The sequence below is a fragment of the Rattus norvegicus genome, chromosome 10 (genome assembly GCF_021556685.1).
Source record: "Rattus norvegicus strain SHRSP/BbbUtx chromosome 10, alternate assembly SHRSP_T2T, whole genome shotgun sequence".
Lineage (NCBI taxonomy): Eukaryota > Metazoa > Chordata > Mammalia > Rodentia > Muridae > Rattus > Rattus norvegicus.
In genome coordinates, this window is record NC_141543.1 from 22,959,329 (window position 1) to 22,972,948 (window position 13,620).

At 47.3% G+C, this 13,620-nt stretch overlaps 1 protein-coding gene across 4 annotated transcripts in view; it reads left to right on the plus strand.

Annotated features, from left to right (window-relative positions):
• Sh3pxd2b (SH3 and PX domains 2B) overlaps positions 1–13,620 on the plus strand; it is a 99,820-nt gene that overhangs the window by 44,570 nt on the left and 41,630 nt on the right. For all 4 annotated transcript variants that reach the window (NM_001398763.1, XM_087571572.1, XM_087571571.1 and 1 more), the window contains 2 exon segments: positions 7,946–8,037; positions 8,508–8,533. In NM_001398763.1, the coding sequence (NP_001385692.1) occupies positions 7,946–8,037; positions 8,508–8,533 (118 nt within the window).

The window sequence follows — 13,620 nt, forward strand, 5'->3', positions numbered from 1 at the left end:
CAGGGTTACATATACAGTGAAACCCTATTTCAAAAACAAGCTTAACTAAACTCTAAATAAATGACTAAGAGTTGCAAAAAGAACATTTTTTCTAAAACAGAAAAAAAAATCTTTCTATCTGGATTTAATACTATAGAAATCCAGTGGGCTTCTTAATGGTGCTGACAAGATCAACCGCGCGTGCACGCACGTGTGTGTGTGTGTGTGTGTGTGTGTGTGTGTGTGTGTGTGTGTGTACGAGTCTATGTCTATGTCCGTGTCTGTGTCTGTGTAAATTCAAAGGACCTTAAAAGGTAAGCCTCATTTGCTATTTCCTGGACTCCCTACAAGGCTCCTTCCTCCCTCCTTATAGTAATTCAGACTCCGTAGTGCTATACTAGGACCCATGCACAGATCAGTGGACTAAGTTATGAGCCAGGAGTAATGGCTTCCACATGCCAGGCTAACTGATGCTCACTGAGGCGTCAAACAGTTCAGCGAGGATTTTTTTTCTTTGTATGAAAATCAACTCAAAAGGGTTTTTAATAAACAGGTGGGACAGCTACTCACTGCCTAGTTCATCGGGGCCACAAATGGCCACCGATTTGGTGATTTCCACAGCAGGAATTGGTTTTCCGTCACTTCTGGAAGCTAAAATGCAAGCAGCAGGGTCTCAGGCCTTCTCTGTGACTTTCAGTTAACTGTCTGTGAGTGTACAGGACGCGCTGTCTCTATGTGCCCATACCCTAACCCAAAAGGACGCCATTCATGTTGATTAAGGCTCACCCCTGGTGATTTTGTTTAATCTTCAATTACTTCTACAAAAATCCTTCTCTAGCTAGCTGTGCCCTGAGGGGTTAGAGCTAAACTGTGCTCTCCTTAACCTCAGATACACCATAGCATCTGTACACATGCCAAATGCAATGAACTTGAGTCCTTTTTTCACACTGTATGAAAATCAACTCAAAAGGGGTCACAGGAGCTGCAGAGATGACTCAGTGGGGAATATGTCTTCTTCTGGAACATGAAAACCCGAGTTTGGATCCCTAGCACCCACGTATAAGGCCAGATGTGATAGCCAACATGTGTAATCCCTGTGCTGGGAGAAGGGGAGAAGAGAATCTCAGGGGCTCCGTGACCATCTAGTTTATCTGAATGTCTGATACCTAGGTTCACTAAGACAGTGGCTCAAAACATAGGGTAAATAGTGACAGAGGAAGACAGCAGTGTAGGCGTCTCACCTCCACATATGCACACATCTGTACACATGAACATGTTGCGCACATCCTTATGCATACACGTGGACATATATGTGCACACATATACAGACGGGGCCAGAGCCCTAAATAAAAGAGCCAAAGCTGGAAAACTTTCAGAAGAAAATGTGGAGGAGACCTTCATGACCCTGGGTTAAACTATGAGTTTTTTACTGTGATACCAAAAGTGACAGTCCTTAAAAATATTTGGTCAAGTTCAGCTTCAGCAAGCCTACTTAGAAAGCTCTCTGCCAAAAAAAAAAAACAAAAACAAAAACAAAAACAAAAACAAACAAAAAACACTAGGAAATGGAAAAGAGGTCACAGAGATTCACAGACGGGATAAAATATTTGTAAATAACATTTTAAAGGACTTTCTAAGAAGACATAAGGAACTCCTATCAGGTAGTGGCACACACCTTTAGTCCCAGCACTCAGGCAAGTAGTAGATCTCTCTGAGTTTGAGGCCAGCCTGGTCTACAGAGTGAGTTCCAGGCGAGCCAAGGCTACATAGTGAAAACTTGTCTTGAAAAAACAAAACAAAAAAAGAATTTCGACAACAACCTACACAACTCCAGAATTAAAAGACTTTAAGACAAGAAAAAAAAACTGTAATAGCACCGTCACCCAAGAGGAGACTGGGTTTATAATAAACATGTCAGTGGGGCATGGTGGTGCACACTTTAATTCCAACAATCAGGAGGTAGAGGCAGGATGAACCCTGTGATTTCAAGGCCAGCCTGGTCTGCAAATGGGTTCAAGGCCGGCCAGGATTACACAGTGAGAGGTCTCTTTAAAAAAGAAATAACTGGGGCTGGGGATTTAGCTCAGTGGTAGAGCGCTTACCTAGGAAGCGCAAGGCCCTGGGTTCGGTCCCCAGCTCCGGGGGAAAAAAAAGAACCAAAAAAAAAAAAAAAAAAAAAAGAAATAACTAGGGATTGGGGATTTAGCTCAGTGGTAGAGCGCTTGCCTAGCGCGCGCAAGGCCCTGGGTTCGGTCCCCAGCTCCGAAAAAAAGAAAAAAGAAAAAAAAAAGATAAAAAAAAAAGAAAGAACTAGAATAAACACATGAAGAAATGTTTAGCATTGTGAATCACTGAGGTCATGCAGACGGGGACTGAAGATTGGTATTAATCATGGGACAGTTGTGCCAGATGTTAGTGAGGATCTGGCAAATACTGGGGCAGTTTCTGGAAGGCTGAGACACAAAGATCACAAAAATTTCAGACCAGCCTAGGTACATAACAAGAACCTGTTTCGACACATCCCCTGAAGCTCATCACACAGTCAGCCATGGGTCTACACATAAGATGAAGCTATGTCCGCACAGAGGCTTGTGCAAACCTTCCTAGCAACAGTAAGTTATAACAGCCAAATGGAAGGGGCAGTCTACAATGTGGTGATACCAAGCGGTTAAATTTGGGTAAATTATATGACCCAGATGAATCAGAGAAACGTGATGCTAAGTGAAAGAAACCAGATGCAGGAGATGACCGGCCAGTGAAATGGCCAGACAGGGAGTTTATGAGCACCGAACACAGATGAGCCATCTCCTGGTCCCTGGGACTCTGGGCAGGAAGATGGATTGCAAATTGGATGTTTGCATGATGGAAAAGTTCTAAAACTGAATTGTGGGGGTGAGGATAGAACTCTATAATTTACTAAATACTGAACTGGGTACTTGCAGTAAGTTTATGGCATGTAAATTATACTGTAATCTGAATTTTTTTATATATACAAAAGGGGGCAGTGTTGGGACAAATGGCTCCTCTTGGTCAGAAGGCATCTAGGAAAGGCTGAAAATTGTTCCTGATGGAGTAGTTTGCTCCTGGTCAGACATGACCTCTTTGCATCCTTCCAGTGACTATGGAAGGTGGATTTCTGTACTCCTACTGTGTAGAAGAGGTAATGAAGCCACACAGCTATTCATGACAACCATCTCTGAGGGCTCGCAAGTTGAACCCAGACTCAACCATTTACTGCCATTTACTTCCTCCATAGAAATAAAAATGCAAGAGGTGCAGTGTGTGGGCCTGCACTTTGTCACAGTGCTATGGCCTGAATGTGGACGGAGACTGTCCCTCGAGAGGTTTTTATGTTGGATGTTTGACCTTCAGTGTGACAGTGTTCAACTTGCAGAACCAGCAAGACCTGGACTTAATGCTGGTCTCAAGTGACTGTTTTCTTGAGAGCTTGCTGTTACAAAAACCAAGACTGTCCGGTGCTCTTGGCCTCTTCTGTATTTCTTCACCATGGTGTGACACAGTCATGAACTCTAGCCATCTAGTTGTGAGCCAAATAAAGCTTTATCTTATAAAGGGCCCAGCCTGGGTTTACTTTGGTATAGCGACAGAAAACAGATTAACCCCTCCAATCATCTTCAGAAGGGTTGAGGGCAGGGACAAGCTCTTGGCTACTACCTTCCAACTCCCAGAGGAAGGTTCTACATCTCCCACGTCCCTTTTTAAAACTATAAGTCTTGAAATTGCTATTCTGAAGGTAGCATCCCTCTGTCCAGGCCCTGTTGGCAAGACCTTTAGGTCCGTAGGGTCACCTTGCCCTGCTGGACAATTCCTGCCTGTACATTCCACTGCCCACATCACTCCAGCCCTGTTTTCTCCATAGCACACCCAATTCTTTCCAGATCAGGCTACATTCATGTCGAGGGATTCCCCAACCTCCGGACATTTTATTCTGAAAAGGAGATTTTTAGAGCTTGGAGCTGTAAGAGACACCAGCTGCCTGCAGCTGCTTGCGAAACGGGATGTCACAGAGACGGTGAATTAACCACAAGGAAGAAACTGCTTAGGTTAGGTCAGCCTTGCAATGAATCAGAACAAAGCCAATCATTTGACACTTGGGTTGCCCAGGTTCCCTGGGTCAGTATCATAGGACCTATACTCCTCGAAGGAGAGCTTCAGTCCTAGATGCATAAGCTATCCCTAACATTTAGACGTCTGTTTAGGACATTGTGAACTGACTTAAGGCAATGGGTTCCTTCAGACTGAGCTGAATTCCAGTGGAAAGTGGTAATCCCCAACAGGTAGAAATAGGCAAGGACTGGTCATACCCTGGCTGCCAGGTGTGTAGTAAAAAGCAAGAAAGGGCTCTGCCAGACCTAGAGTAAAGTTAGCAATTGGTACCGCATAGAAAAGCCATTGGAGAGCCCTGAAACAGACCCGTGCATATTGGACAGGTTGGTACTGACGGAAGCAGCCTTGCAGATCATCAGGAAAGAGTGGCTTCCTGGGTAAAGGGTCTTCATGTGGGCAGGAGGTAGGGGAGATGAGTAACCTCAGCCGCACAGCACAGTTCATCTCCAGGAACTTGAAAGCCGTTGCTGTAAGAGGCAGGGCTATAAAGATTTTAGAAAACAAAAGCTTCCTGTCTCTAGGAATGTAGGGACTATTAAAGACAACAAAAAGTCTGACCACAAAGAAGATGTGTTTATTTGGCCACAGTACATCTAAAGAACTTCTGTTTCTAGGAAGACACAATGAGACACACATGACTCCTGGACTGCCACCAAGATGAGTGTCTATTGTCACACAGCCTTATAAACAGCTACTCAGCTTGCTGTGGGGCTGCCGAGATACCAGCTGTCTTTCCGGCAGCACTTGGCACGAGCGCTGCCCGAAACAGATGCAGCACATTCTGGGGGAAGCCCAGATATGCCCAGCCATAAAACCCTCAAGGAGAGTCCCAGCCCATGGCACCACTGTGAAGGATGTGAGGGAGACATGGTCTCACTAGCTTCTGTTCACACAGGGGCCAGAGGATCAGACTACCTCTAGAACATGCCTCACCTCACTTCTCCAGCAGAGAGCAAAAAAGAATCATTTCTTAGAGCTGCCATGCTGCTGAGTTTCGATACTGGGAGTTTTTGTTTGTTTAATTTGGTTTGGTGTTTTGCTTTGTTGTTTTCTAGACAGGGTCTTACTATACAGCTCTGGATATCCTGGAACTCGATATGTACATAAGGCTGGCCTCGAACTCACAGAGACCTGCCTGCTTCTGTGACTCACTGGTTCTGTGAATGAACCTCAGGGTCTCTTGGATGCTAAACAAGTGCTCTATCACTGAGCTACACCTCCAGCTCCAGGACATCTGAGTACAGCCGGGACCAGCTCATCTCCTGCTGCCATAACAGAACGTCTGGGGCTGGATAGCTAATAAGAAAAGGTTTCTTTTGGCTCATGGTTCTGAAAGAGTATGGTGCTCGCAAGGACTTCTTACCCATTCCAACTCATGGCAGAGGTGTTGGAGGACAGATGAGCAAAATGTAGCGTAAAGGCTTGATTTATACAGTGTGCTGTTCCCTCACTAGAGAGAGCATTAGTTTATCTTGAGAGTTCTGCTGAGGGGCCTGTTGCTGTCCCAGACTAGGTAGATGTAAGGTGTCTGTATGTCACACCGCAAGGCACAGTTCAGCTGTTCATCACGTGAGCAACTCCCTACTGGTGGTTTAGCTGCAAAAGCTACAGGACTTCGGAGGAAAGATCCCTGGGCAGGAGAATGTGTCTCTGCTCCCTGGCAAAGGTCAGTTCTGGTGCCAGTCGCAGAGCTGGAAATGCTTCATGGCAAATCATAATGACCAACGAGGGGCTAGGGGGACAGCTCAGTGGTTAAGAGCACTGGCTGCTCTTCCAGAGGACCTGGGTTTGAGTCCCAGTGTCTACATGGTAGCTCACGACTGTCTGTGATTCCAGCCCCTGGCTGTCCATCGCCTTCTACTGCCTCTCATGGGCACGTCACACAAAATGGTGCACAGACATGCATGTAGGCAAACACTCCTATACATAAAATAAAAAGGAATAAACTCTCGAAAACATTATCAACGTGCCACATGTCAGCATCGCTCACCCTGACGTCCCCCTCACACTGTATCTTTCCATTTTTGAGCTTGTGGAGTTAACTGAGACCTTGGGTCACAAACTCATCCAGGCTGAGGTGGAACTCAGTGGCAGGACACTAACCTCGTGTGCACAAACCCTGGGACCCATCCCCAGCACCGCTACACCCTAAAAATGGAGATCCAGCAGCCTGCCTGTCTGTGGATGAATGAAGGGAAAGTACATGGATGACGGACTGTCATTCAGTCCAAAGAAAGAAATCCTGACACGTGCTTCAGCAAGGGCGACCCCCTGAATGGGAGAGCGAGATACCAGTCAGACACGGTCATGCCTAGAGGAGAAACTCAAAGGACGGAGAGGAGAACGGGGGAGGGCGGGGGGCAGATGTTAGCAGGGACAGTTTCTGTGCTGCAAGATGGAAAACGAGCTCTGGGTTTGGAGGTGGGGGGAGAGGGAGGTGCTCAAGCCTCTGCTGTACATGTGAAGGTGCTTCATGGCCAATTTGATATTAATATGTATTTGATCACAATGTGGAATCCTTAACTAGAGAGGGAGAAGTGATATAGGGGTCAGAACACCCTCAGAGACGTATATACAGTTCCACCCTGGGGTCCCCTGTGCGCACCTCTACGATGTGTGTCTGAGCCTGGTGTTCTGCGTTTCCATGCAGGAGCGGAGCACAGGGCTTGGCTTTCAGAGACGTTAGAAAATACATGGCACATCTTATCACTTAGGCTACCCCAGAAATGCAAGAGAGGCAAGAGCCTGGGAAGCATTGAGTTTATTAGGAGGCTTTTGTGGGGGCAGTGGGCCATCTAAATCCCCCATATACATGTGTGCACCCCTGCCTCTGTGTCTGTAAGGAACATGGAGCTGAACCGGCTCTGTCAGTCACAGGTTATCCAACGCCCTCTTCTGAAGGAGACTTTTGCACCTCCATCTTCCTCATCCAGCGCTAAGAGAGGAGGAAGGTTTAACTAAATACTTGTTGAAACCCCGCAGTGTTCATTCAGTGTCGTGCCACCCCTGTGATGAGCAGGATACGCCCTGTTCATTTCCAGTACGTTACTAGGCAAAGAAGATACCGTTACACACTGACATGAATATTTGTTGGTAGGTCAGCCTACAGAACAAATGCCCTCCTTTATCCTCACTCAGCCTCGTGCAGCCTGCTGGTAGATACAGCAGGGCTCTGTCGTGACCCAGCTGAGCCACTCTTCCAGAAGGCTAGGAACTAGCCCACGGGAGGCTGGCATGCTAACCCTGCATCACCCTGGAGACTTCCATCCACCCTGTATCCAAATCGTTGGCCTTTGCAGTCTCAGCTTTGGAAACTCAGACTCTAGTTGGACACACTCCAGATGTTCTCCAGTTGTGTGGTAGAGACGGCAGACAGCAGAATATGGTAGATAAAGATGAAATGAATGGAATTCACACAGTTACTGAAAACATCACTTTCTAAAATAGCACGTGTAGTATGGGCTGGATTGTGTGCATAGGAACATGTAATGTTTACACGTATGCCAGCAGAATGTATTGTTGCCTTACATCTCTCTCTCTCTCTCTCTCTCTCTCTCTCTCTCTCTCTCTGTGTGTGTGTGTGTGTGTGTGTGTGTGTATGTGTGTGTGTGTGTGTGTGTGTGTGTGTGTGTGTTATCCAAGTCAAAGCCATCAGCATTACCAGGAAGCTTGTTAAAAATCCCTGGTTTCAGGCCTCACCAAAGGCCTGCTAAAGCTCCAGTCTATGCATTAGGAATCCCCCTGTGCAATCCCGAGGTCTGCCTGAGTTTGAGAACCGCTGACGACAGCATTCTTGACACCCTCTCCTTCCTTGGACTCACCCCTGTCTCTGCTTTAGGCCCTGATCCAACTGCCCCCCTACATCTCTCAGTGCGATGAGGTGCTGCAGTTTTTTGAGACAAGACCTGAGGACCTGAATCCCCCGAAAGAGTAAGTCGGTCTGTGGACTTCCCCAGGTGACAACTCCCTTCCTCATCCTTTCCTGCCATCCTTAGGGACCCACAGGGACCCAGAGTCAGCAAACTGCAGACTAATCCAGAGGTCGTTGCCTCTGCCCTGCAAGGCCTCACTGCCTGTGGCTTCATAGCCACTGTAAGTGGGCAAGGCTGGTCCTATTTAACAGGCAATGGGACCTGATGAAGCATGCCTAATCTGAAATTGTTTTGCACTTCCACCACGCTTATCAAAGACTGTGATAGCTGGGTAGACTGAGAATCTTTCCTACGGTCTCCACCCCCCGTGGGGGTCTCTTTTGGAAGAAGCCAGTGTTTCTGGAGTGGGCTTGGATCCATCCACTCCCTGAGGATGCTGTGGGGTGGAGACTGTCACCGTCCTAATGGGATCTTAACTCAATACTTAACAAGGACTGACTGGCTCTTTCTCACCTGTCTCCTACACAGGGAGCATATCGGGAAGAAGAAATCAGGTAAGCATACACTCCATTTTCTTCCTTTGGTTCCTGCCATGTGCCTGAGGACACAGCAGTGCAGTGGATGGATAGACAGAGGGATAGATGGACAGATGGATGGTGGCTGGATATGTAGTTGGATGTATGAATGGATGGACAGACAGGCGGAGGGATGAGTGAGTGATGGATGAGTAGTTTCATGTGGTGATGATCAGCAGAATGAATGGATGAGCCAGTGATTGATTGATGGGGTCTATTTCATCCTTTGCCAAAACTACTATGAAGTGGATGAGACGAGAGCACCTTTGTGGGTGGGAAGACAGGCATCTTCCTAACCGTGCCGCAGAGGGTTCTGGGTCTCCATGCCACTTTGTACAAAGCAATGTGGACACTCAGGGCCTTCTCCAGTTCTGTAAGGGTGAGAGGATGGAGGAGGGGTGAGATAGGGGCCCTGAGTCATGGGGACTGAGGATGCACTTTCCAAAGAGCGAAGGGAATGCCAGACTGAGAAGTCACCATTCATTCAGGTTGCAAGGTGGACTCAACTGCAGATCTGGGCCTGGTTCTTTGACAGCCTCAGGCCTGGCTAGCCTCTAAGCTTCCTTCAGCCTACTGCCGTGGGTCACAAGCCCTGCTGGGCTCCTTTCGTACAGGAAGCTTGCTTCCACCAGCCTTTCTATTCTTGGGATGATGCCACTCTTCTAGCAGAGGTGGTCATGGAGAAGAGAAGGTGCATTCTAAAGATAATGGTCACCAGTCCAGCTCTTCTCACTACCCATGCTCCTTCTGACCCCACAGCTTCTGGGGCCCTGGCCTCTACTCTCTTTGAACTCCAGGAAGTTTGAGGGGCTCCATGCATGAGAAGGAAAGGGCATAGGCAGGTGTGTGTGTGTGTGTATGTGGTGTGTGTATGGTGTGTGTGTATGTGTGTATGTGATATCATGACGGTGCCTCAGTTTCCTCATGTGTGACATCCAGGCCAGGGGAGTGGATCAGTGGTAGAGCACTTACCTAACAAGCACAAGGCCCTGGTTTCCATTTAAATACATGCTCGCACATGTGCACATACACATACACACACACACATACACATGTACACACATAAACATGCTCACACATACCACAGACACACCATACCCCCCACACACACATGCATGAGATGTGTTTTATAAGATTGTCAGAGGGTCTACAATAGTAAAAGTAAAACCCTTCAATACTAATATCTGATTGATGCTGTTTGATTATCTCCCGTGACTCAAGCCTGTAGATGTCCCCAATAGCACCAAGAACAGGTTCACACATCAGGCCTGTGATCTCCCTCTCCTCCTGAGAGCAAGCCTGGGTCAGTTTTACGGTCCTCTAGTCTGATCATGGCGGAAAGTGAGGACAGAAATCGTACCTCATTCCTCTTTCCTCTGCCCCAGTCTGCTTTGCTTTGCTCTCTGACTACATCTGACTCTTTTTTGGGGTTTAGTGGTCATTGGCCACACCGTGGCCTCCTGCTAAAGCTGCAAATGGTCCTCAGCCAGGATAATGACCCATTTCTTTTCTTAGCAAAGATTAGTGAGCAGCTGCCTCTCAGGGCTGGTCACGGAGGTTCTGGCTTTGCTTATGCAGAGTCTCCCCTGGAACGAGCTGAAGAGGAGAGGAGAGGGAAGAGACAGCCCTGGTTGGTGAAAATAAGAGTGTCCAGTTGGAACAGGCTTGATGAGGGACCTGTCTGGAAAAGAGAGCAGAGGCTCTAATTTGTGGTGACCATGGTTGACATCACTCACCTGCCGTGCTGGGGCCAGGTTTATTTATAGCCCCACTGGCTGGAACACGGCACCTCTCTTTAGTCAGACTCCATGGGCTCCTATTTATCTGACTGGTGGACACTGCTTTGATTTGAGAGCCGGTTTCTTGACCGAATTTAAAGATATTTAAATTAAAAACAGACCTTACCCCCTGCATTTTCTATGCCAAACCCTGGATGGGAGAAGGCTTGTCTGCCCCCAGCACCACCCAGTCAGTCAGCTGGCTTCTGCAGACCTGGCTTATCAAGTTCCAAATTCTGCTCATCCCACAGGGGGAAAAACATCTCACCGCAATTGAGAAGATTGTTGATGGCTTGCAAGAGCATTTATTCTTGAGTTTTGCTTATTTACAGATTCTTCCAAGATGCCTGGCAATTTAGTGAGCTTATGGAAGGAAAAGTCTCATTTTGGCGTTACTCGTAATTTCAAAAAATTCAAGACATGTCATCAGGAAGAGAAAAACACCTAACTCAAAAGTTTCTCTGGTAGAGTAGGCAACTGTGTGGCTTGAGAATTCATTTTTAGCATTAATGACAAAAATAATTCTTCTACCATTCATTCCTTGTAGGACATGTAACATAGGGGTTTGGGTTGTTTTTTGGGGGTCGAGAGGGGAGGGTGGTGTTCATTTGTTTTGTAGTTTTTCAAAATAGGCTTTGTCTGTGTGGCCTGGCTGTCCTAGAACTCACTCTGTAGAGCAGGCTGGCCTTGAACTCAGAGATCTGCCTGCCTCTGTCTCTCAAGTGTTTGATTGCATCTGCAGCAACATCTAGAACCGATTTACCTCAATTACGAGGTTTCTGGGACCACGTGTTAATAGGACTTAGTTGCAATATCACACTCCACCAATAGGGGTCTCTACATGGCACCTGAATGGTCTGAAGCCTTTTTGTTTATTTTTATTTTATTTTTTATTTTATATATGTGAGTACACTGTTGCTCTCTTCAAACACACCAGAAGAAGACATTGGATTACAGATGGTTGTGAGCCACCATGTGGTTGCTGGGAATTGAACTCAGGACCTCTGGAAGAGCAGTCAGTGCTCTTAGCCACTGAGCCATCTCTCCAGCCCCTTGAAGCTGCATTTAAGTCTCCTTAAGGAGGAGGCTTAAATCTCATGCTATTCCTGTCTGTCACCTGAAACCGTACATTTTTGTCAGCAGTGTTGATAAGTGGGGTATTCCGGGGAAAAGGTAGACAACTTGCCCTGGAAGCAGCACTTGGAAGCCGTTCCCTGCTCTGGCCTCTGCAGCATACCTTGGCAGGGGACTGCAGCCTGAAGCCCAAAACCAGAGCCATAAACCCCGCCCGTGCTCATGTAACCAAAGGCCAGCATTCTGCCCTCTGCTTGTGGCTTCCTATCTCATGGTTTCTTATTCTGTCACTCAGTATTTCCTAAGCTTCTACTGTGTGCTTTGCATTGCTAGGCCCCCAGGCTGTATATGAGACAGGAAGTCCCTTAAATTTGTTTTTCAATATTCTGTTTGGGTATTTATTGCGCTCCATTAGGTTCCACTCATGGTCTAGACCGTGAGGGGACATACTTTTTTTCTAATAATGTATAGATAATTTACACATTACAGGTCACATTGCAGTCTGTCGCTAACAATAATATTATAGTATTCCTCTCTCTCCTCCTCTTCCTCTTTCTCCTTTCCTTCCTCCTTATCCACAAAACACTTAAAGTAGATGGGACTGGAGAGATGGCTTGGCAGTTAGGAGCACCAAATGCTCTTGTAGAGGACCCAGTTGAGTTCCCAGGATCCACACCATGGTACGGAACTGTCTGTAGCTCCAGTTCCAGGGGTCAGATGCCCTCTGACCTTCAGGCATCAGGCTGGCACTTGGTGCACACACATATAGACAAAATACTCATACACATAACAATAAATACATAAATAAATATTTTTAGAAGCCTGCAAACCAGAGACAAGTCCGTGGATTCCTGCTAGAACATGGACATCTGAGCCAGAACAGGGAAACATACAAGGAGAGACAAGGAGACACATGGAGTCGATGTTTTCTTCAGTAACATGGAGGGGCCGGTGGGACAGCTCAGCAGTTAAGAGCACTGGTGCTCTTGCCGCAGGGCCAAGTTCAGTTCCAGCACCCATGCCAGGCTGCCCACAACCTGCATGTCGCTTCAGCTCTGGGCAGCCCTCTGACTTCCTAGGGAGCCTGCACATGTATGCACATACCCACCCATTTACACAAAACTCAAATTGATTCTTAAAATATTTTTTAATTACAACACAAAATGGAAAGAAAGGAAAGTCAGTGGGGCAATGCCAGGCTGTCAGAGAGGTCACCACAGATGCCCTTGAGGAAGCCAGGGATGCCAATGGCTGGTGGAAACTGTCTCTTGCAAAGAGAACACCATGTGCTTCCAACTCTAAGAAATAGGGAGTACTAAGGCTGCTGGCTCTACATGGCTACATAGGGTGTACAAATGCGAGAGAGATTTGACTGCTGGCTGCAGAAACGTCTTAAGAATTATATTGGAACGATCCAATAGTGTTTCTTCTTTCACAAAAGATAGCCAAGAGTGGCATGACATTTGATGGTAAAAGATCGGAGTCCTGCCTTATGGCTTTGCCATTCAGGGCCAGTGTTCTCAAGGTTACCTTCTGGCCCAAAGTGGCTGCCAGAGCACCAGCCATTACATCCCCATTTAAGCCAGGAGAGATGAACAGGTGAAACTGGGCAAGCCTCTTTCCATAAGGACACCAAGCAGTTGCACATACCTCTGTTTAGACCCACTGAATCTATATCTCATGCTACTCCCAAGTGGAAAGGTGTCTTCCCAAAGGTTCAGCGCAGCCAGCCGCAAATCAGCAGTCTTGTTAGTGTAGACTAATAAGAACTGGAGATAAGTTGCCCTCTGGGGTGGGGCGGGGCGATGTGTTCTGATTGGTTACCAGGCAGATGGGGCAGAGCTTAGCATTCCTTACGTGAGGTGAGAGCCACAATAGGCGCGTTGGCTGTGGAGGATGATGGAGCCAAACGATCTTCGTCGTCTACCCAAAGAATCGTGAACAACATGGTGGATTGAGGCTGGCAGCGGAGACCAGTCAGGGGACCAAGAGTAGGTGACTCCCATTAGCACGAGGGAAGCCCCCAGGCAGGTTCCACTCGGTGTGGACTCTGGTTTGCGCTGTTGAACTTAAAAGAACTTTCTAGTGGCCAGGAAGTCCAGGGAGCCAGTACCTTAGACTCACTGGTTCCTTGCATCGTCGGGTCCTGCAGGAGCAGAATTTGCCAGCTCAGCCTGGCGGGATGGGAGGTTCTCTTCAGTAGGATCGGACAGC